The sequence below is a fragment of the Anomaloglossus baeobatrachus genome, chromosome 7, assembly GCF_048569485.1.
Source record: "Anomaloglossus baeobatrachus isolate aAnoBae1 chromosome 7, aAnoBae1.hap1, whole genome shotgun sequence".
In the NCBI taxonomy this organism is placed as follows: Eukaryota; Metazoa; Chordata; class Amphibia; order Anura; family Aromobatidae; genus Anomaloglossus; species Anomaloglossus baeobatrachus.
Window position 1 is genome coordinate 258,533,175 of NC_134359.1, and position 23,513 is coordinate 258,556,687.

General features: G+C 46.5%; 1 protein-coding gene across 2 annotated transcripts in view; it reads right to left on the minus strand.

Moving 5' to 3' along the window:
• The window catches only part of PRKAR1B (protein kinase cAMP-dependent type I regulatory subunit beta), a 221,518-nt gene that overhangs the window by 197,317 nt on the left and 688 nt on the right, over positions 1-23,513 (minus strand). The window contains exon 2 of one of the 2 annotated variants that reach the window (XM_075318062.1): positions 8,054-8,246. In XM_075318062.1, the coding sequence (XP_075174177.1) occupies positions 8,054-8,230 (177 nt within the window). In that variant the 5' untranslated portion in view covers positions 8,231-8,246. Of the gene's footprint in view, positions 1-8,053; positions 8,250-23,513 lie in introns of both variants that reach the window. The other variant, XM_075318061.1, reaches the window with a different exon arrangement.

A 23,513-nucleotide genomic window follows, 5' to 3' on the forward strand; every position in this document is an offset into this window, starting at 1 on the left:
CTTTGTCTCGTGTTATTTAATATGAAAGTAATTACAGATTCTGATCCAAGGTGAATAAAGTAATATAACTGATCTCCGATTAATTAAACATCTTGATGGGAGACGAGTTTCTAAACGAATGTCACATTAGGGATGGGGGCGCTGTTGCATTGGAATCTATGAGGAAAATTGCCCACGGGCCATGGTGGAAGTTGGTATTACAGGTCACAAAAAAAAAGAATTCCAGTAAGATATTAAGCATTAAAAGTAACAGATCTAATACATAAAAGGTAATAACAGATTATTATTATACTCTGAGTTCTTTATTATTGGCACTAAGAGACCTTAGGACACAATGCTTCCATAGCTCCAAGTAGGCATGATGCTTTGCTGCGCTACTCCTTATGTAGGTGCCATAAACAAATAACCCCTGTAAAGAGGACTGTCACCAGATCAAAAGTTACCAGTTTTTGGTCCTTATTTTATTCCTGCTGTGCCCGTCAGTATTCAGTTTCTTTTTTTCCTTAAACTCCACCATAGGGCTTGTTTACACACTGCATTTTTGCTTAAAAAAAACTATATACCCTTCTGGTTCTAGAGATATGGACCTTTTTATGGTCTTTACAAGGGGGCGTGACTCATAGGGCTCCTTGGGGGTGTGCCTTTAGGCTACTTTGCATAATTACTCAGCAAGACACATCCTCTTGGAACAACCATAAAAACTAGCACAAAATAAAAAGTAAAAAATACCTCTGGAGCCGTATGGTAACGTAATACAGTACCCAGGGGAATAAAATAAGACTAACAGTAGCCACTTTTGACCCGATGACAGTTCATGCTGAACTTTACTGCCCAATTCCTCTGTTCTCAGGGGAGATAAGCAGCATAAAGACGTCTCGTAATGTCTTTCCTTCCTTTCTCCCCCTTTAAAACACATGTAGGAAGCAAATAAGCACATGTATAGGGGAATCTGTCAACCAAAAAAGTATTCAGGCAACATCTATTGTCACAGGGATCAGATGATAGGAGCGACACCTAGGCTGCCTCTCAGATTGGGTATCCTGCGCTGTCCCTTAGTTCAGAGGTACGCTTGATGGTGGTGAGGTCTGAGTCGCCAGCATGACCCTAACTCCTGTCCAAGCCCTGATGTAACTCCCCTCCATCTCCGCACAATGGGTGAGCTTGGACTGTAAACACAAACCCCACAACTACACTCACGGAAAGGGGAAAAAACAAAAACTTGCACACAAGGAAATCACATACAAAAGGAGGGGAAAATAACATAAAAGGGAGGAAGTAAACAGACAACCACACCACACAAAGCACACCACAGACTCCTGCAGCCAACACAAGTAGAAGAGAGGGCTCCTCCAGCTCCTTTCACCTCCAGACCTCCAAGGTTCTAACTGAATGAATATAACCGGCACCATCTGCTGGGAGAAGAGGGTATGTATAGGGACTGGGAGTGGTCCGAAACCGGAAACACCTGAGGAGGTGAAGACATGCTTGCTGGCAAGGAATGCAAACATTAACCCTCTCCTAGCACCCATCACTAGTCTCTACAACAGAGAGACGATCGATCGTGACATCTATATGATGAAGGATGGATTTTCCACAAACTCAGATTGCTATCGGACAGTGCCGCTTACTTGTGGTCACTGATAACGATGTCCCAAACATCATCTATAGGTGAGCACTTACATATAGCAAAATGTGATGGCCTCCACCACCCAGCCCCCTCCAGCTATTCCTATGTGTGGTATAGGGAAAAGAAGAGAAGTATCTGCCATATTCCTCCCACTCCACTGATATATCCGAAGGTAACCCTGTCCAACATACCGAACGAACTTTGGTTCCCCTCATCAGGGATGAATGGGCTCCTCTCATGCACATAAGGTCACCGTCAGGTCCTGACATCCAGCATCAGTTCTCCCATCCCTTATAGGACGCGGCTACATGGGAAGGGACTGCCGGCAAAGCTATAGGTCGTGATCCCATAAGTGAATGCTGATGGACCAAGCGAGCACACCTAGACTTCTCCCTGCCAGAAATCCCTGCTCTCTTCCTCTTTCTGTGTCATTGCCCTCCATTGACAGACACTGGACGGAGAATACATCGTTCAAACACATAAAAGAGGAAGAACGTGAAAAGGGAAGTCTGCAGAACGAGCTATTTGCTTAGGTGACAATTATTTAGTGCCACATGTCCTCCTGGACCTGCTCCTGCCTCAAGCTCTGGGTGGTGCAGGCTCTGTCCATGTAATGTCTGCCTGGAGCCACAGACTAAGACGGGCTGTAATGGACAGGCTAGAGGGAAGCCACTCACCAAGCAGGACCCCCAGAACCCTGAAACCCTTTAACCCCTATATAGGGATTTGGAATTACACAGAGCCCTGGAGATCACTACCTGTGGAAGGCTGCAGTCCGATGAGAGTAGTAGTCAGGCAGGGTCAAACCAGGAATTGCAGAACAGGGACAGAACCGGTAGGCAAGGACGTAAACAGAACATAAAGCAGAGGTCAAATCCGGATCAGGCAGCGAGGTACATAAAGAGCAGGCAGGAGGGTAGTCAGGAAACAAGCAGAAGTCAGAACACCAGCATCACTAAACAGAACAGGGCAGGACAGGAACCAGAAAATCAGAACTATCTCTGGCAGTGACCAGCAGACAGGAGGGGGAATAAGAAGTGTGTGGTGTCTTCCCATTGGTTGCAGCAATGATGGTAACTTCAGCTGGAAGACACACGCCACCTACAGTCAGCCAGTGGTACTGCTGATCCCAAGGAAACCCAGCCCAGTGGATGAGTGGAGCCTACGCCCACCAGCGCTGCTGGCATCGACTCCTCTCCTATCACCAGCACTATCCACGGCAGGAACATGGCATCGCCTGGTGATCGAAGTAGAAGTCGCTGGAGCGGACTCCAGTGGGGACGTAACAGTCCAGCCACAAAGATTAGACCACATAGTCTGGCAGTAGGAGTGCAGTAATCAGCTCATTGTTTTGACAAATGGGACAGCACCACGCCATACTAAAACACCCAACTTACTTCTGGGAGTTGCCAGTTATTGTCACGTCATCCCCCTGCTGTTTTGAGACTAGTGACAGCCTTAGGACTGGGGCCTCCTAAATGAGGTTTCCTTGTCTTTAGCATTAAGTTCAATTTTGTTGTCAGCAGCTCGGAGTAGTGCAAGTCAGCTGTTGTTGCTTTGAGCCCACACACATTAAAGGGAACCAATCATCAGGATTTTCGTGTATAAGCTGCAGCCAGTGCAGTACTGGCACTATCATGCACAGTGTGTACATACCATTGGGGTGCAGCTCGGGTGTTTAGGCAGTGAAATACAACTTTATAAAGTTTGAAATTTCGTGCACTTTTTGATTGACGTGTGCATCTCTCTGTTAATGTCCGGGCGGGTTATGCAGGAGTTCCCCGCCCCCCCACCAGCCTGTTCCTCCCTCTCTCCTGATGTCCGGGCGGGTTATGCACGTGTTCCCCGCCCCCCCGCGCCGCCTGTTCCTCCCTCCCTCCCTCTGGCTGTATGTAAATATCTAATCTTCAGAAACACGGCGCCGGAGTGGGCCTCTGCGCACAGCGCTTATCTCCGGCGCCATGTTTCTGAAGCACGCATCACACAGCTTGGTGTTAGAGGGCGGAGCATGCGCCCTCGCTCCTTCAGATCCCGTTGTGACCGCAGGAGCGAGCGCGATCACAACAGGACTGCAGAACAGCTGATCGGAGGACGCGATTACCTGCTGCTCCTGTATCGTGCCGCCCCAGGACACCGGGCCAACACACCAGCCGGTGAGACATCGCTGTGGCGCCGCCCTCTCAGACACCAAGTTGTGTAATGCGGGGGCTTCAGAAACATGGCGCCGGAGATAAGCGCTATGCGCAGAGGCCCACTCCGGCGCCATGTTTCTGAAGATTAGATATTTACATACAGCCAGAGGGAGGGAGGGAGGAACAGGCGGCGCGGGGGGGCGGGGAACACGTGCATAACCCGCCCGGACATCAGGAGAGAGGGAGGAACAGGCTGGTGGGGGGCGGGGAACTCCTGCATAACCCGCCTGGACATTAACAGAGAGGTGCACACGTCAATCAAAAAGTGCACGAAATTTCAAACTTTATAAAGATGAATTTCACTGCCTAAACACCCGAGCTGTACCCCAATGGTATGTACACACTGTGCATGATAGTGCCAGTACTGCACTGGCTGCAGCTTATACACGAAAATCCTGATGATTGGTTCCCTTTAAGGTTAAATACTGGAGTTTTCTCTGCAGTACTTGCTGCTGTTAGAATTCATTTCTTCTCTGGCCACCCTGGTGGAAGGAACTGCTGAGGTTTTCTCCTGTGCCCATCCACCTGCTACTATAGAGTCAGTCTGTTACGGTGAAGTTTGGTGTTTTGCATCCTTCTGTTTATTCCCCTGTCTGTCTTTCCTTTCCCTCGGTGTTTATTAGTTGAGTGACGAGTCTAGTTTACTCGTTGGCCTAGTCACTAGGCAGGGTGAGTTTAGGCCCAGCTGAGGGACCCAGGTATCCTGCTCGCTGACAGGTTGAAAGAACCTGTATAGGGATGCTAGGGAGCTCATGAGTCGGCTTGAGGTGAGTGCAAGAGGTGCCCCCTCACCCACTCCCTTGTGGGAGGGACCTCCATGGTATTGTGTCCCTGGTGTTTCCCCCTTTTTTTGGAGTTTTTGGAAGTGCATCAAACGCCCGTTGGTCTGATTGTGTCTGTCACGCATTATGTATGGACATATTCTACTTTATGCGCGTCAGTCATACTTCATACTAGCTCTGATTTACTCTTGCTGTTTAGCCAGTTTGACTCTCAGGCCCAGTTTACGATTTTGTCCCTGGTTCTGACACAGCAACCTGACCATTTCTGCCAGCCTGCTCCACCAGCCGTCAGCTGCTCTGAAGACTCAACCCAGGGTCCCCTCTGTAAGTCCATATCCACGTGGGTTAAAATGTGAAGGCCTGTGCTCCCCTGGGACCTGATAGTTGGAGTAGCTACACCAAAGCCTATCCATGAAAGCCATATGTAGAGCCGCCAGGGCTTAGAGCCACTATTACAAATTCTGACCTCGTAAAATTCGACAGAATTTAAATTTCCCTACTATTGGATAGAGTATTCTGCCAATTAAATGGAAAAACAATTATTATACCAATATATTTTGGGGACTACACGCAATTAAAGGGAGAACACCAACGGCTTGATCAGAATTAAAAAAAAACTTTTTTTTGTAAGGAGAACTTCTAAGTTTCTACTCAAATACTCATCTACAATCACAGGGTGCAGTGACCAACGATGACCTGTAGATGGTGTCACGTGCTTTGTAAACTACAGTATAGCCAATAGTCTCCATAGAGAAATCCAAAATTTACCTCCTCTCACAGAGACTATATTGGTAAAAAAAAAATAAATAAGTATAAATATATATATATATATATATATATATATATAGGGAGGTCCAAAAATAGGTGGGTAGTATGTGTAATAGGGTTATCAAACATGGTGTAAAGTGAAACTAACTTAGTTGCCCTTAGCAACCAATCAGATTCCACCTTTCATTCTTCACAGACTCTTTGGAAAATGAAAGGTGGAATCTGATTGGTTGCTAAGGGCAACTGAGTCAGTTTCACTTTACACCATATTTGATAACCCTATTACACATACTGTCCACCTACCTTTGGACCACCCTGTCTATTATAACACATAAGGTATTATCAGCAACCAGGAATCCATATAGAAGTGTAGGAGAACTCTAGTGCTACCTCATGGAAGTAGCAATGCTAAAAGTCAAAAGTAATCTTTTAACGAGCTTTTTCATATGACTTATTGTACTTTTGTACGCTGCGACATCGCTACTGCGATCTCGTCGGGGTCAAATCAAAAGTGACACACATCCGGCGCCGGTAACGACGTCGCAACGTGTAAAGCCTAGATGCGGCAATAAACAATCGCAAAAGCGTCGTAAATCGGTGATCTGTGTAGTGTAGGACATTTACATAATGTCGCACCAATAGGAGATACGATGTTGTTCGTCGTTCCTGCGGCAGCACACATCGCTGTGTGTGAAGCCGCAGGAGCGAGGAACATCTCCGCATAGCCGGTGGAGGCAGGTAAGGAAGGAAAGAAGGAGGTGGGCAGGATGTTTACGTCCCGCTCATCTTCGCCCCTCCGCTTCTATTGGACGGCTGCCGTGTGACGTCGCTGTGACGCCACACGACCCGCCCCCTTAGGAAGGAGGCGGGTCACAGGCCAGAGCGACGTCGCAGGGCAGGTAAGTGCGTGTGAAGCTGCCGTAGCGATAATGTTCGCTACGGAAGCTATCACAAGAGATCGCAGCTGCGACGGGGCGGGTACTATCGTGTTTGGCATCGCAAGCATCGGCTAGTGATGTCGCAGCGTGCAAAGTACCCCTTAGGATTTATGAACGATCAGAACCTCAATTTGCAGACACGGTTATTCAGGATGGTTGTCCCTCGGCAGTGCAAAGTATGAGATCTGATCTGGCCGTATGAGAAGCTATAATGGGGTCTAAGGGGAAGCTGTTCTCCTTGTGGAGACTAACACACCATTCCAGCATGCCAGTGGTGAGGAGACTTTAAGCCGTAATACTCCTCTGGGAAATATGCAAATTGTCTCTTCAGTTAGAAAGTAGACGAACTCTAGTGCCACCTATTGGTGGTAGCAATCACCTCCAATAGGTGGCACTAAAGGTCATCTACTTCCTAACTGAAGAGACAATTTGCATATCACTGTGGCTTAAAGTCTCCTCACCAGTGGCAAGCTGGAATATTTCATCCGAGTCACAGATCAAAATCACCCATCCAAGTCTATGGGTTTGAGTAAATCTGCCGGATGACAACAGTGAGCGATCCCTGTGCCGTCCATCTTTGCCACTATGGAGGATAGGTAGAAGATTATTCCAGCTCCTTTGTTTTTTTGACATACAAGAACATCACTGATCCAAACTGAAAACCGCAGCGTCCAACCACTGATGAAAATCGGATCCAGCGCATCAATAGAAATCTTTTTTTTTTCACAAACATGAAAAATCACGGACGTCTAAAGAAGACCTAAGAAGGGTTTTCTCAACGCACTAAGATATCCCAGCACTGTATGATTGTTAGGGGCTCGACCTTTAAGACGGCTTATTTCTAAATGTCACCTGAGTACTCACAATGCATTCCAAGGAAGAGAAAGTCAGTGGAATTTGGAATTTAGCTTTACACATACATAGCTGGACATGGAAATATCATGTGGCTCAAGCAAAAGAATATCACGTGGCTCAAGAAGAAAAAATATCATGTGGCTCAAAAAAACTATCTCAAGTAAGAAAGTATCACGTGGCTCAAGAAAAGTATCTCAAGCAAGAAAAAATCACGTGGCTCAAGAAAAGTATCTAAGGTAAGAAAATATCACGTGGCTCAAGAAAAGTATCTCAAGCAAGAAAAAAATCACGTGGCTCAAGAAAAGTATCTAAGGTAAGAAAATATCACGTGGCTCAAGAAAAGTATCTAAAGTAAGAAAATATAACGTGGTTCAAGAAAAGAAAATATCACGTGGCTCAAGAAAAGTATCTAAAGTAAGAAAATATCACGTGGTTCAAGAAAAGAAAATATCACGTGGCTCAAGAAAAGTATCTAAAGTAAGAAAATATAACGTGGTTCAAGAAAAGAAAATATCACGTGGCTCAAGAAAAGTATCTAAAGTAAGAAAATGTCACGTGGCTCAAGAAAAGTATCTAAAGTAAGAAAATGTCACGTGGCTCAAGAAAAGTATCTAAAGTAAGAAAATGTCACGTGGCTCAAGAAAAGTATCTAAAGTAAGAAAATATCACGTGGCTCAAGAAAAGTATCTAAAGTAAGAAAATGTCACGTGGCTCAAAAAAAGTATCTAAAGTAAGAAAATATCACGTGGCTCAAGAAAAGTATCTAACACAAGAAAATATCATGTGGCTCCTTCAAATATAAAGGTTTAAGACTTCAGCTGCTTGTTATATATTCTGAGAAATGATGACAATACATAAAGTACCCCCTCGCCCTCCCCCTCGACTACTCACCTTTTCGAGTTTCTCAAAATGCTCCCTCAGGAACTTCATGGGGCGCTCAGGTTTCGCAATGCACAGGTTCACGATACATTCCTTCAAGATTTGTTGGATGTTGAATTTTTGCACGTAGATTTCACAGCCTTTTAAACTTTCATCTTCTATGTTAGATGAAGATGAAGAAGCCATCATGGATGATTGGAAAGTCCTGCTGTAAGCAGAAAAGACAGGAAGATATGTATCACTTGTTTTAGTTTCCATCAACAGTGAGCAAGTGGAAATAGAGCACAGATTGAATCCAGCATCTCTATATGACTGCTGCATCGTGACAGTGTGCAATGTGCACATTGTCATGAGTCCCCTGCATTGCTCGAGCGATTGCCGACTAGTCTCATTTGTCTTTTCTCAATAGAAGTGAAACGCAGGAGACAGTGCAAGTTGCATACATGTGATCACATAACCACTACCATGCTCGGGTGCTCAGTGCTCGTAACTAGTGATGAGCGGGCACTACCATGCTCGAGTGCTCAGTACTCGTAGCTAGTGATGAGCGGGCACTACCATGCTCGGGTGCTCAGTACTCGTAACTAGTGATGAGTGAGCACTATCATGCTCGGGTGCTCAGTACTCGTAACTAGTGATGAGCGGGCACTACCATGCTCGAGTGCTCAGTACTCGTAACTAGTGATGAGTGAGCACTACCATGCTTGGGTGCTCAGTGCACGTAACTAGTGATGAGCGGGCACTACCATGCTCGGGTGCTCTGTACTTGTAACTAGTGATGAGTGGGCACTACCATGCTCGGGTGCTCGGTACTCGTAACTAGTGATGAGCGGGCACTACCATGCTCGGGTGCTCTGTACTTGTAACTAGTGATGAGCGAGCACTACCATGCTCGGGTGCTCTGTACTTGTAACTAGTGATGAGCGAGCACTACCATGCTCGGGTGCTCTGTACTTGTAACTAGTGATGAGTGGGCACTACCATGCTCGGGTGCTCGGTACTCGTAACTAGTGATGAGCGGGCACTACCATGCTCGGGTGCTCAGTGCTCGTAACTAGTGATGAGCGAGCACTACCATGCTCGGGTGCTCTGTACTTGTAACTAGTGATGAGTGGGCACTACCATGCTCGGGTGCTCTGTACTCGTAACTAGTGATGAGCGGGCACTACCATGCTCGGGTGCTCGGTACTCGTAACTAGTGATGAGCGGGCACTACCATGCTCGGGTGCTCGGTACTCGTAACTAGTGATGAGCGAGCACTACCATGCTCGGGTGCTCTGTACTCGTAACTAGTGATGAGCGAGCACTACCATGCTCCAGTGCTCTGTACTGGTAACTAGTGATGAGCGGGCACTACCATGCTCAGGTGCTCAGTACTCGTAACTAGTGATGAGCAGGCACTACCATGCTCAGGTGCTCAGTACTCATAACTAGTGATGAGTGAGCACTACCATGCTCAGGTGCTCAGTACTCGTAACTAGTGATGAGCGAGCACTACCATGCTCAGGTGCTCAGTACTCGTAACTAGTGATGAGCGGGCACTACCATGCTCGGGTGCTCGGTACTCGTAACTAGTGATGAGCGGGCACCACCATGCTCAGGTGCTCAGTACTCGTAACTAGTGATGAGCGGGCACCACCATGCTCAGGTGCTCAGTACTCGTAACTAGTGATGAGCGGGTACTACCATGCTCAGGTGCTCTGTACTCGTAACTAGTGATGAGCGGGCACTACCATGCTCAGGTGCTCGGTACTCGTAACCAGTGATGAGCGGGCACTACCATGCTCGGGTGCTCGGTACTCGTAACCAGTGATGAGCGGGCACTACCATGCTTGGGTGCTCTGTACTCGTAACTAGTAATGAGCGGGCACTACCATGCTCAGGTGCTCTGTACTGGTAACTAGTGATGAGCGGGCACTACCATGCTCAGGTGCTCTGTACTCGTAACTAGTGATGAGCGGGCACTACCATGCTCAGGTGCTCAGTACCCGTAACTAGTGATGAGCGGGCACTACCATGCTCAGGTGCTCTGTACTCGTAACTAGTGATGAGCGGGCACTACCATGCTTGGGTGCTCAGTACTCGTAACTAGTGATGAGCGGGCACTACCATGCTCAGGTGCTCAGTACTCGTATCTAGTGATGAACGGGCACTACCATGCTCAGGTGCTCAGTACTCGTAACTAGTGATGAGCGGGCACTACCATGTTCGGGTGCTCAGTACTCGTAACTAGTGATGAGCGGGCACTACCATGCTCGGGTGCTCTGTACTCGTAACTAGTGATGAGCGGGCACTACCATGCTCAGGTGCTCTGTACTCGTAACTAGTGATGAGCGGGCACTACCATGCTTGGGTGCTCAGTACTCGTAACTAGTGATGAGCGGGCACTACCATGCTCAGGTGCTCAGTACTCGTATCTAGTGATGAACGGGCACTACCATGCTCAGGTGCTCAGTACTCGTAACTAGTGATGAGCGGGCACTACCATGTTCGGGTGCTCAGTACTCGTAACTAGTGATGAGCGGGCACTACCATGCTCGGGTGCTCTGTACTCGTAACTAGTGATGAGCGGGCACTACCATGCTCAGGTGCTCAGTACTCGTAACTAGTGATGAGAGGGCACTACCATGCTCAGGTGCTCAGTACTCGTAACTAGTGATGAGTGGGCACTACCATGCTCGGGTGCTCAGTACTTGTAACTAGTGATGAGCGGGCACTACCATGCTCGGGTGCTCAGTACTCGTAACTAGTGATGAGCGGGCACTACCATGCTTAACTGTATTAATATCCAAAAAAAGATTTATGGGCACAACTAATAGGCTGTAAGATGCAAAGTGCAGAATTTTCTAAACATTATTGCCCGGCTCTCGTCGTCCCTTTCATAGGGGATAAGTAGTTATACAGTTCAGCATGTATGTATACAGGATGAAATAAGTATTGAACACGTCAACAGCTTTCTCCCTAAATCTATTTTTAGGGCTGCTATTGACATGATTTTCTCTCCAGATGTCAGGAACAACCCATCCAATCTAAACAGGCAAAGAAACCAAACAATAGATGTCCATAAATTGTGTAATAATGAGGAAAAAGCATTGAACACGTTACTGAAATTTATTTAATACTTGGTGATGAAGCTTCCAGACGCCTCCTGTATGGAGAAACTACAGGCATGCATTGCTCAGCTGTGAATGGGTCCATTCTTCCGCACAAACACTCTTCAAATCCTTCTAGGAACTCTGAGCTTTAGTTCCTTCCATACATTTTCTATTGGATTCAGGTCAGGTGATCGCTCTGCCATTCTAGCTTTATTTTCTTTTTCTGACACCATTTGAGAGTTTCCTTGTCTGTGTGTTTGGGTCATTGTCTTCCTGATATCATATGTCCACCCTCGTTTAATCTTCATCATCCTGGTAGGTGGGAAATTTTTATCAAGAATGTCTCGGTACATTTGTCCATTCATCCTTTCTTCAATTATATGAAGTTTCACAGTGTCATATGCTGAAAAACAGCCCCACACCATGATGTTCCCACCTCCACTTTTCACTGTTGGTGTTTTTCGGATGATATGAGATATCTTTTGGCCTCCAAACATGGTGTATTATGGCATCCAAAGAGTTTAATTTTGCTTTCATCTGACCAGACTATATTCTCCCAGTATCTCACAGGCTTGTCTAAATGTTGTTGAGCAAACTTTGAACTTGCTTCTTGTTCAGCAATGGAGTCTTGCATGGTGAGCGTGCATACAGGAGCGTGCATACAGGAGGGTGCATACAGGAGGGTGCATACAGGAGCGTGCATACAGGAGGGTGCATACAGGAGGGTGCATACAGGAGGGTGCATACAGGAGCGTGCATACAGGAGCGTGCATACAGGAGGGTGCATACAGGAGGGTGCATACAGGAGGGTGCATACAGGAGGGTGCATACAGGAGCGTGCATACAGGAGCGTGCATACAGGAGGGTGCATACAGGAGGGTGAATACAGGAGCGTGCATACAGGAGCGTGCATACAGGAGGGTGCATACAGGAGGGTGCATACAGGAGCGTGCATACAGGAGGGTGCATACAGGAGCGTGCATACAGGAGGGTGCATACCGGAGCGTGCATACCGGAGCGTGCATACCGGAGCGTGCATACCGGAGCGTGCATACAAGCCATGCAGGGTGAGTGCATTACTTATTATTTTCTTTTACTCAATTGTACCTGCTGATTCCAGGTCTTTCTGTAGCTCTCCACAGGTGGTCCTTGGCTCTTGGACAACTCTTCTGATTCTTTTCATCCCCCTGTCTGAAATATTGTGGGGAGCACCTGGTTGCGACCGGTTATGGTGAAATTATGTTCTTTCTACTTCCGGATTATGACCCAAACACTGCTCACCTGAGGCTTCAGTAGTTTAGAGATTCTTCTATAACCAATGCCATCAGTATGTTTTGCAACAATAAGGTTGCAAAGATCTCGAGACAGCTCACTGGTTTTACCCATTATGAGATGTTTGTTGTGTAGCACCTTTTTATAGGCCATCAATTGAACCAGCTGATATTATTTTTCACCAAGTGGCAGGATTGCTTTCTAATTACTGACAGAGTTCATCTGGTGCCATGACTTTCCATTTCTTTTTGCAGCTCTCTTTCTTCATGTGTTCAATACTTTTCTTCCTGTGTCATTTCTCATTATTACACAACTTCATTTATGGACATTTATGGTTTGATCTCTTTGCCTGTGTGGATTGGATGGGTTGTTACCAACATCCGGTGAGAAATTCAACTCAATAGCACTTTTAGAAATACAGTTAGGTCCAGAAATCTTTGGACAGTGACACAATTTTCGCGAGTTGGGCTCTGCATGCCACCACATTGGATTTGAAATGAAACCTCTACAACAGAATTCAAGTGCAGATTGTAACGTTTAATTTGAAGGTTTGAACAAAAATATCTGATAGAAATTGTAGGAATTGTACACATTTCTTTACAAACACTCCACATTTTAGGAGGTCAAAAGTAATTGGACAAATAAACCAAACCCAAACAAAATATTTTTATTTTCAATATTTTGTTGCGAATCCTTTGGAGGCAATCACTGCCTTAAGTCTGGAACCCATGGACATCACCAAACGCTGGGTTTTCTCCTTCTTAATGCTTTGCCAGGCCTTTACAGCCGCAGCCTTCAGGTCTTGCTTGTTTGTGGGTCTTTCCGTCTTAAGTCTGGATTTGAGCAAGTGAAATGCATGCTCAATTGGGTTAAGATCTGGTGATTGACTTGGCCATTGCAGAATGTTCCACTTTTTTGCACTCATGAACTCCTGGGTAGCTTTGGCTGTATGCTTGGGGTCATTGTCCATCTGTACTATGAAGCGCCGTCCGATCAACTTTGCGGCATTTGGCTGAATCTGGGCTGAAAGTATATCCCGGTACACTTCAGAATTCATCCGGCTACTCTTGTCTGCTGTTATGTCATCAATAAACACAAGTGACCCAGTGCCATTGAAAGCCATGCATGCCCATGCCATCACGTTGCCTCCACCATGTTTTACAGAGGATGTGGTGTGCCTTGGATCATGTGCCGTTCCCTTTCTTCTCCAAACTTTTTTCTTCCCATCATTCTGGTACAGGTTGATCTTGGTCTCATCTGTCCATAGAATACTTTTCCAGAACTGAGCTGGCTTCATGAGGTGTTTTTCAGCAAATTTAACTCTGGCCTGTCTATTTTTGGAATTGATGAATGGTTTGCATCCAGATGTGAACCCTTTGTATTTACTTTCATGGAGTCTTCTCTTTACTGTTGACTTAGAGACAGATACACCTACTTCACTGAGAGTGTTCTGGACTTCAGTTGATGTTGTGAACGGGTTCTTCTTCACCAAAGAAAGTATGCGGCGATCATCCACCACTGTTGTCATCCGTGGACGCCCAGGCCTTTGAGTTCCCAAGCTCACCAGTCAATTCTTTTTTTCTCAGAATGTACCCGACTGTTGATTTTGCTACTCCAAGCATGTCTGCTATCTCTCTGATGGATTTTTTCTTTTTTTTCAGCCTCAGGATGTTCTGCTTCACCTCAATTGAGAGTTCCTTAGACCGCATGTTGTCTGGTCACAGCAACAGCTTCCAAATGCAAAACCACACACCTGTAATCAACCCCAGACCTTTTAACTACTTCATTGATTACAGGTTAACCAGGGAGACGCCTTCAGAGTTAATTGCAGCCCTTAGAGTCCCTTGTCCAATTACTTTTGGTCCCGTGAAAAAGAGGAGGCTATGCATTACAGAGCTATGATTCCTAAACCCTTTCTCCGATTTGGATGTGAAAACTCTCATATTGCAGCTGGGAGTGTGCACTTTCAGCCCATATTATATATATAATTGTATTTCTGAACATGTTTTTGTAAACAGCTAAAATAACAAAACTTGTGTCACTGTCCAAATATTTCTGGACCTAACTGTATATTTACTTGGAAAATTGGTGACGTGTTCAATACTTATTTCAGTCACTGTATACGTCACCATTAACACTACTATGTTATCAGTGTCACCACTACAATGAATGTCACAACGTATGAGCGCTAGAGTAAACACAATATCACTGATATCACTTCTGCACATACTAAATTACTGCTGTGACTATATTATTACTTCTATGAATAATATATTGGGAAGTACTCTCACTGCTCTGTATATACACTAGTATCATATCTGCTCTGTATATATAGTAGTACTATATCTGCTCTGTATATACATTAGTATCATATCTGCTCCGTATATACACTAGTATCATATCTGCTCTGTATATATGCCAGTACTATATCTGCTCTGTATATACACTAGTATCATATCTGCTCTGTATATATAGTAGTACTGTATCTGCTCTGTATATACATTAGTATCATATCTGCTCTGTATATACACTAGTACCATATCTGCTCTGTATATACACTAGTACCATATCTGCTCTGTATATACACTAGTACCATATCTGCTCTGTATATACACTAGTAATATATATCTGCTCTGTATATACACAAGTACCATATCTGCTCTGTATATACACTAGTATCATATCTGCTCTGTATATACACTAGTCACTAGTACCATATCTGCTCTGTATATACACTAGTACCATATCTGCTCTGTATATACACTAGTCACTAGTACCATATCTGCTCTGTATATACACTAGTCACTAGTACCATATCTGCTCTGTATATACACTAGTCACTTGTACCATATCTGCTCTGTATATACACTAGTCACTAGTACCATATCTGCTCTGTATATACACTAGTACCATATCTGCTCTGTATATACACTAGTCACTAGTACCATATCTGCTCTGTATATACACTAGTCACTAGTACCATATCTGCTCTGTATATACACTAGTCACTAGTACCATATCTGCTCTGTATATACACTAGTCACTAGTACCATATCTGCTCTATATATACACTAGTCACTAGTACCATATCTGCTCTGTATATACACTAGTCACTAGTACCATATCTGCTCTGTATATACACTAGTCACTAGTACCATATCTGCTCTGTATATACACTAGTCACTAGTACCATATCTGCTCTGTATATACACTAGTCACTAGTACCATATCTGCTCTGTATATACACTAGTCACTAGTACCATATCTGCTCTGTATATACACTAGTCACTAGTACCATATCTGCTCTGTATATACACTAGTCACTAGTACCATATCTGCTCTGTATATACACTAGTCACTAGTACCATATCTGCTCTGTATATACACTAGTCACTAGTACCATATCTGCTCTGTATATACACTAGTCACTAGTACCATATCTGCTCTGTATATACACTAGTCACTAGTACCATATCTGCTCTGTATATACACTAGTACCATATCTGCTCTGTATATACACTAGTCACTAGTACCATATCTGCTCTGTATATACACTAGTACCATATCTGCTCTGTATATACACTAGTCACTAGTACCATATCTGCTCTGTATATACACTAGTCACTAGTACCATATCTGCTCTGTATATACACTAGTCACTAGTACCATATCTGCTCTGTATATACACTAGTCACTAGTACCATATCTGCTCTGTATATACACTAGTCACTAGTACCATATCTGCTCTGTATATACACTAGTCACTAGTGCCATATCTGCTCTGTATATACACTAGTCACTAGTACCATATCTGCTCTGTATATACACTAGTCACTAGTACATATCTGCTCTGTATATACACTAGCACCATATCTGCTCTGTATATACACTAGCACCATATCTGCTCTGTATATACACTAGTACCATATCTGCTCTGTATATACACTAGTCACTAGTACCATATCTGCTCTGTATATACACTAGTCACTAGTACCATATCTGCTCTGTATATACACTAGTCACTAGTACCATATCTGCTCTGTATATACACTAGTCACTAGTACCATATCTGCTCTGTATATACACTAGTCACTAGTACCATATCTGCTCTGTATATACACTAGTCACTAGTACCATATCTGCTCTGTATATACACTAGTCACTAGTACCATATCTGCTCTGTATATACACTAGTCACTAGTACCATATCTGCTCTGTATATACACTAGTCACTAGTACCATATCTGCTCTGTATATACATGTGAGACTGTGACCGGGGTTATCTATGACGGCCGGTATGTCTCGCCCCGGTTGTGCTCACTCCATGATAGAAAGTAGATCCACTCCAGGGTTAATGCTGTTTCCCTACAGGCTGAAGGAAGGGTTAAATGGAAACAGGAACGAGGGCAGGTGTGCCGGGTGTGAGGGAGTGAACAGAACTCCCTGAGTTCTCTGCTGGAGAGGCACATGTATATTGTTGTGGACTTTTGTTTGGACATTAAACCGTGTGCTGTGAACCTTAATGCCTGGATCCCGTGTCTTCTGCTGCGCAGCCGACCACGCTACCTCACATATGGTGGAGAATCGGCGGGCATGCCAGCCCGGTGAGGTGTAGCATCCATCCCTGGTGACCCGGTAGTACATGTCCTGGATTCGAGCGGCTATACTACAGCCAAAACCCGGTGATGCCATGGAGGACATACTAAAGCAGCTGGCTCAGGCTAATGCACAGCAACAGCAGGCTAATGAACAGCAGCAACAGATCAATGCACACCTGCTCCGGGCGTTGGAACGTCAGCAGCAATTCTTGCAAGTGCAGGAAAAAAGGCACCAAGAACAGATGGTTCTCCTGGCCAAGTCGATCCGTGCCGGACCGGCAGCAACAACCCCGGGACCGGGTGACGACGGCAGCGTCCGGAAAGCGGTGACACAAGCGTTGCAAAAGATGACCCCGGGGGATGATGTGGAAGCGTTCCTGGCGGTGTTTGAGCGGGTGGCCGAGCGGGAAAAGCTGCCGACCCCCAGTGGGCTGAGGTATTGTCGCCCTATCTGACGGGGGAACCCCAAAAAGCGTACCTGGACCTCTGTACCGAGGACGCCATTGACTATGTGACCCTGAAAGCCGAAATACTGGCTCGGTTGGGGGTGAATACCTATGTACGGGCTCAGCGGGTAAATCAGTGGTTCTATGAGGAAGCCAAACCCGTACGCTCCCAGGCCTATGACTTGTTGCATCTTGTAAAAAAGTGGTTGCAGCCTGACACTCTGAGCCCGGCGCAAATGGTGGAAAGGGTAGTAGTTGATCGGTTTGTGCGCACTTTACCCGTCACCGTTCAACAGTGGGTAGGACAGGGTGACCCGAGTACCCTCGACCAATTAGTGTCCCTGGTAGAGCGGCATGTGGCTACGCAGGACTTGATACGGGACACTGAGACTTTGCGTACCGCCCGTCGGTCCGGCCCCTCCAAGCCTAGGGCCAAGGACCCACCGCTGACAACGGTGCAGGAGTCCCCTACCGTCCCGTCTGAGGCCGCGCCCGCCGTTCCTGAGGTCCGGAAGGTTCTGTACCCTAAACGACAACCCGTCAAGGGGGTTTCCTTCCCTATTAGATGTTGGCGGTGCCAGCAGGTGGGACATATGGAAGCCCAGTGTCCACTCACCACGGAGCCCATGGATTGTGGGGTTACCCGGCGGGGTTCAATGTATGCTCAGGTGGTGTGTACCGCTGACCTGGTCTCCCCAGAGACGGAGCCCCACTTGTGCCAAATACAAGTGAATGGATGTCCGGTTACAGGATTGTTGGATTCCGGAAGCTTAGTGACCCTTGTGCGATCCACCTTGAGGGCTAAAGTAAAGGCCACAGGACGTACCGTGGGGGTGGTTTGCATACATGGGGACCGCCGAGACTATCCCACGGGGATTGTCACCATCACAGCACCTTGCGGTCAGGTGCAACATGAGGTGGGACTTCTTAACACTCTTCCTTATGACGTGATCCTAGGAAGGGATCTGCCCTATTTTTGGACTTTATGGAGGGGACCCCCTAAGTCCCCTCAGATATTGGTCAGTCCGGGACCTGAGCCCTACAATCCTGAATCCGGGACGCCTGCCGTAGGGGTCACCATGATAGGGACAGAGTGTGAACCCGATAGGTCACCCCTAGAGGTATTGGCAGGAGAGGCTGAGATGGTCGAGCCCATCCCGGAGTTGGAGGCGTCCCCGGATACGTTTGGGACAGCCCAGCTCCAGGACCCTACGTTAATACATGCCCGGAGTCGGGTGACAGTAGTTGACGGGGTGGCACAGCTGCCCGGTGCCCAGGTAAGGTACCCCCATTTCGCTCTTAAGCAAGATTTACTCTACCGGGTAGATGAAATACGGGGCGTGGGGGTAGAGCAGTTGGTGGTGCCCCAGCCGTATCGCCGGTGGGTCCTCGACTTGGCTCATAAACACCTGATGAGTGGCCACCTAGGGGTCAAGAAAACGCAGGAGCGAATATTGCAAAGGTTCTATTGGCCCGGGGTCTTTGGGGAGGTAAAACGGTTCTGCGAAACCTGCCCGGAGTGTCAGCTTACCGCACCCCTGACCCATTTTCGCAGTCCGTTGGTACCGTTACCCATTATAGAAGTCCCTTTTGAACGGATAGGGATGGATCTGGTGGGGCCCCTCGTAAAGTCCGCTCGAGGACACCAACACATCCTAGTGATCGTTGACTATGCCACCCGGTATCCCGAGGCGATACCTCTCAGACATACTGCAGCAAAGCTTATAGCTCGGGAGTTGTTTGCTGTGTTCTGCCGGGTGGGGTTGCCCAAGGAGATCCTTACGGATCAGGGGACCCCATTCATGTCTAAAGTGACCAAAGAGCTATGCCGGCTACTCCAGATCAAGCAGTTGCGTACGTCTGTGTATCATCCTCAAACGGACGGTTTAGTCGAGCGTTTCAATAAAACCCTGAAAACCATGCTCAAAAGGGTGATTTCCAAAGACGGTAAAGACTGGGATATGATGCTTCCCTATTTGATGTTTGCCATCCGTGAGGTGCCACAGGCATCCACGGGGTTTTCGCCTTTTGAATTGTTATACGGGCGACATCCCCGGGGATTGTTGGACCTGGCAAAGGAAACATGGGAGCAAGAGCCCACCCCCCATAAAAGTGTGATCGAACACATTTTGGGTATGCAGAACCGCATAAGCGCGGTCATGCCAATTGTGAAGGAGCATTTACAGGAGGCTCAGGCCGCGCAAAGCGGCCGCTACAATAGACAAGCCACCGTGCGGACCTTTAAACCCGGGGATCGGGTGTTGGTATTAATCCCCACGGCGGAGAGTAAATTCCTGGCTCAGTGGCAAGGCCCCTACGAGATAAAGGAAAGAGTCGGGGTGGTTAACTATAAAGTATTGCAGCCCGGTAGGCGGAAACCTGAACAAATATACCATGTCCCTATTAAAACCTTGGCAGGAACGGGAAAGCCTGATGGCTGTTTTTTCCCCATCTCCCTCCTCTTCTTGTCGTTCACATCCGGCTCCAGCGACCTCCGGAGAGGACGAACCGGAAGTAAGGATTGGAGAAGCCCTCACCAAGACTCAGAGGCGAGAGGCCAGACGGTTGGTTCAGCAGAACCCCGATGTCTTCTCCGAGCTGCCTGGGAGGACCAATCTGATACGACATGATATTGTCACCGAGCCCCACCTGAAGGTACGCCTGAAGTCATACCGGGTACCGGAGGCTCGACGACAAGCCATATCAGAGGAAGTGAAGACAATGTTACGCCTGGGGGTCATCGAAAAATCCCAGAGTCAATGGGCTAGTCCGATTGTCCTAATACCAAAACCCGATGGCTCCTTAAGGTTCTGCAATGACTTTAGGAGATTGAACGAAATATCCAAGTTCGATCTCTACCCCATGCCCCGGGTGGATGAGCTGATTGATAGGCTGGGACAGGCGCGATATTTTACCACGCTCGACCTGACCAAGGGGTACTGGCAGGTGCCACTGACGGAGTCCGCCAAGGAGAAAACCGCTTTTGTTACGCCGGAGGGTCTCTTCCACTATGTTGTCTTGCCTTTTGGGTTACATGGCGCTCCGGCCACGTTCCAGACGTTGATGGACTTAGTGCTGGGACCCCACCAGGCGTATGCATCAGCATACCTTGATGACATCATTATTTATAGCTCCGATTGGCAGACCCACTTGGAACAGGTACAAGCGGTGGTGGACGCGCTTCGAACAGCCGGATTGACAGCCAATCCCAAGAAATGTGCGTTGGGACTCACGGAAGCCCGCTACTTGGGCTACGTGATAGGCCAAGGAGTGATTAAGCCCCAAATTAACAAGGTTGAGGCGATCCAGAAGTGGCCTAGACCCCTGACCACGAAGCAGGTTAGGGCCTTCCTGGGTATCGTGGGGTACTACAGGAGGTTTGTAAAGGATTTTGCGGGACTATCAGCCCCCTTGACGGACCTTCTCAAAGGCAAGAAGTCCGTCATGGTGCGCTGGACTCCGCAGGCCGAGGACTCCTTCCGGGCCCTGAAGGGGGTCCTGTGCGGACAGCCCGTTCTTGTACACCCTGATTTCCGGAAGGAGTTCATAGTACAGACTGACGCCTCGGAGGTCGGCCTGGGGGCAGTGCTGTCTCAGGTGGTTCAGGGGGAGGAACACCCCGTCACCTTCTTAAGTAGGAAGCTCACCCCTCCCGAGCGGAATTATAGCGTAGTGGAGAAGGAGTGCCTGGCGATCAAGTGGGCCTTGGAGTCCCTACGCTATTACCTGCTGGGACGGCAGTTTCGCTTGGTGATGGATCACTCTCCACTGGTCTGGATGAGGTCCGCCAAGGAACGGAATGCCCAGGTTACCCGGTGGTTCCTTTCTCTGCAGAACTTCCGGTTTACGGTTGAACACCGGGCCGGTAGGTTGCAGGGCAACGCCGATGCCTTGTCCCGCGGCCTGTGTTTGATGGCAGGAGTTCAACCCCGCACGCTTGAACTGAGGGGGGGGGGTATGTGAGACTGTGACCGGGGTTATCTATGACGGCCGGTACGTCTCGCCCCGGTTGTGCTCACTCCATGATAGAAAGTAGATCCACTCCAGGGTTAATGCTGTTTCCCTACAGGCTGAAGGAAGGGTTAAATGGAAACAGGAACAAGGGCAGGTGTGCCGGGTGTGGGGGAGTGAACACAACTCCCTGAGCTCTCTGCTGGAGAGGCACATGTATATTGTTGTGGACTTTTGTTTGGACATTAAACCTTGTGCTGTGAACCTTAATGCCTGGATCCCGTGTCTTCTGCTGCGCAGCCGACCACGCTACCTCACATACACTAGTCACTAGTACCATATCTGCTCTGTATATACACTAGTCACTAGTACCATATCTGCTCTGTATATACACTAGTCACTAGTACCATATCTGCTCTGTATATACACTAGTCACTAGTACCATATCTGCTCTGTATATACACTAGTCACTAGTACCATATCTGCTCTGTATATACACTAGTCACTAGTACCATATCTGCTCTGTATATACACTAGCACCATATCTGCTCTGTATATACACTAGTCACTAGTACCATATCTGCTCTGTATATACACTAGTCACTAGTACCATATCTGCTCTGTATATACACTAGTCACTAGTACCATATCTGCTCTGTATATACACTAGTCACTAGTACCATATCTGCTCTGTATATACACTAGCACCATATCTGCTCTGTATATACACTAGTCACTAGTACCATATCTGCTCTGTATATACACTAGTCACTAGTACCATATCTGCTCTGTATATACACTAGTCACTAGTACCATATCTGCTCTGTATATACACTAGTCACTAGTACCATATCTGCTCTGTATATACACTAGTCACTAGTACCATATCTGCTCTGTATATACACTAGTCACTAGTACCATATCTGCTCTGTATATACACTAGTCACTAGTACCATATCTGCTCTGTATATACACTAGCACCATATCTGCTCTGTATATACACTAGTCACTAGTACCATATCTGCTCTGTATATACACTAGTCACTAGTACCATATCTGCTCTGTATATACACTAGTCACTAGTACCATATCTGCTCTGTATATACACTAGTCACTAGTACCATATCTGCTCTGTATATACACTAGTCACTAGTACCATATCTGCTCTGTATATACACTAGTCACTAGTACCATATCTGCTCTGTATATACACTAGTCACTAGCACCATATCTGCTCTGTATATACACTAGTCACTAGTACCATATCTGCTCTGTATATACACTAGTCACTAGTACCATATCTGCTCTGTATATACACTAGTCACTAGTACCATATCTGCTCTGTATATACACTAGTCACTAGTACCATATCTGCTCTGTATATACACTAGTCACTAGTACCATATCTGCTCTGTATATACACTAGTCACTAGTACCATATCTGCTCTGTATATACACTAGTCACTAGTACCATATCTGCTCTGTATATACACTAGTCACTAGTACCATATCTGCTCTGTATATACACTAGTCACTAGTACCATATCTGCTCTGTATATACACTAGTCACTAGTACCATATCTGCTCTGTATATACACTGGTCACTAGTACCATATCTGCTCTGTATATACACTAGTCACTAGTACCATATCTGCTCTGTATATACACTAGTCACTAGTACCATATCTGCTCTGTATATACACTAGTCACTAGTACCATATCTGCTCTGTATATACACTAGTCACTAGTACCATATCTGCTCTGTATATACACTAGTCACTAGTACCATATCTGCTCTGTATATACACTAGTCACTAGTACCATATCTGCTCTGTATATACACTAGTCACTAGTACCATATCTGCTCTGTATATACACTAGTCACTAGTACCATATCTGCTCTGTATATACACTAGTCACTAGTACCATATCTGCTCTGTATATACACTAGTCACTAGTACCATATCTGCTCTGTATATACACTAGTCACTAGTACCATATCTGCTCTGTATATACACTAGTCACTAGTACCATATCTGCTCTGTATATACACTAGTCACTAGTACCATATCTGCTCTGTATATACACTAGTCACTAGTACCATATCTGC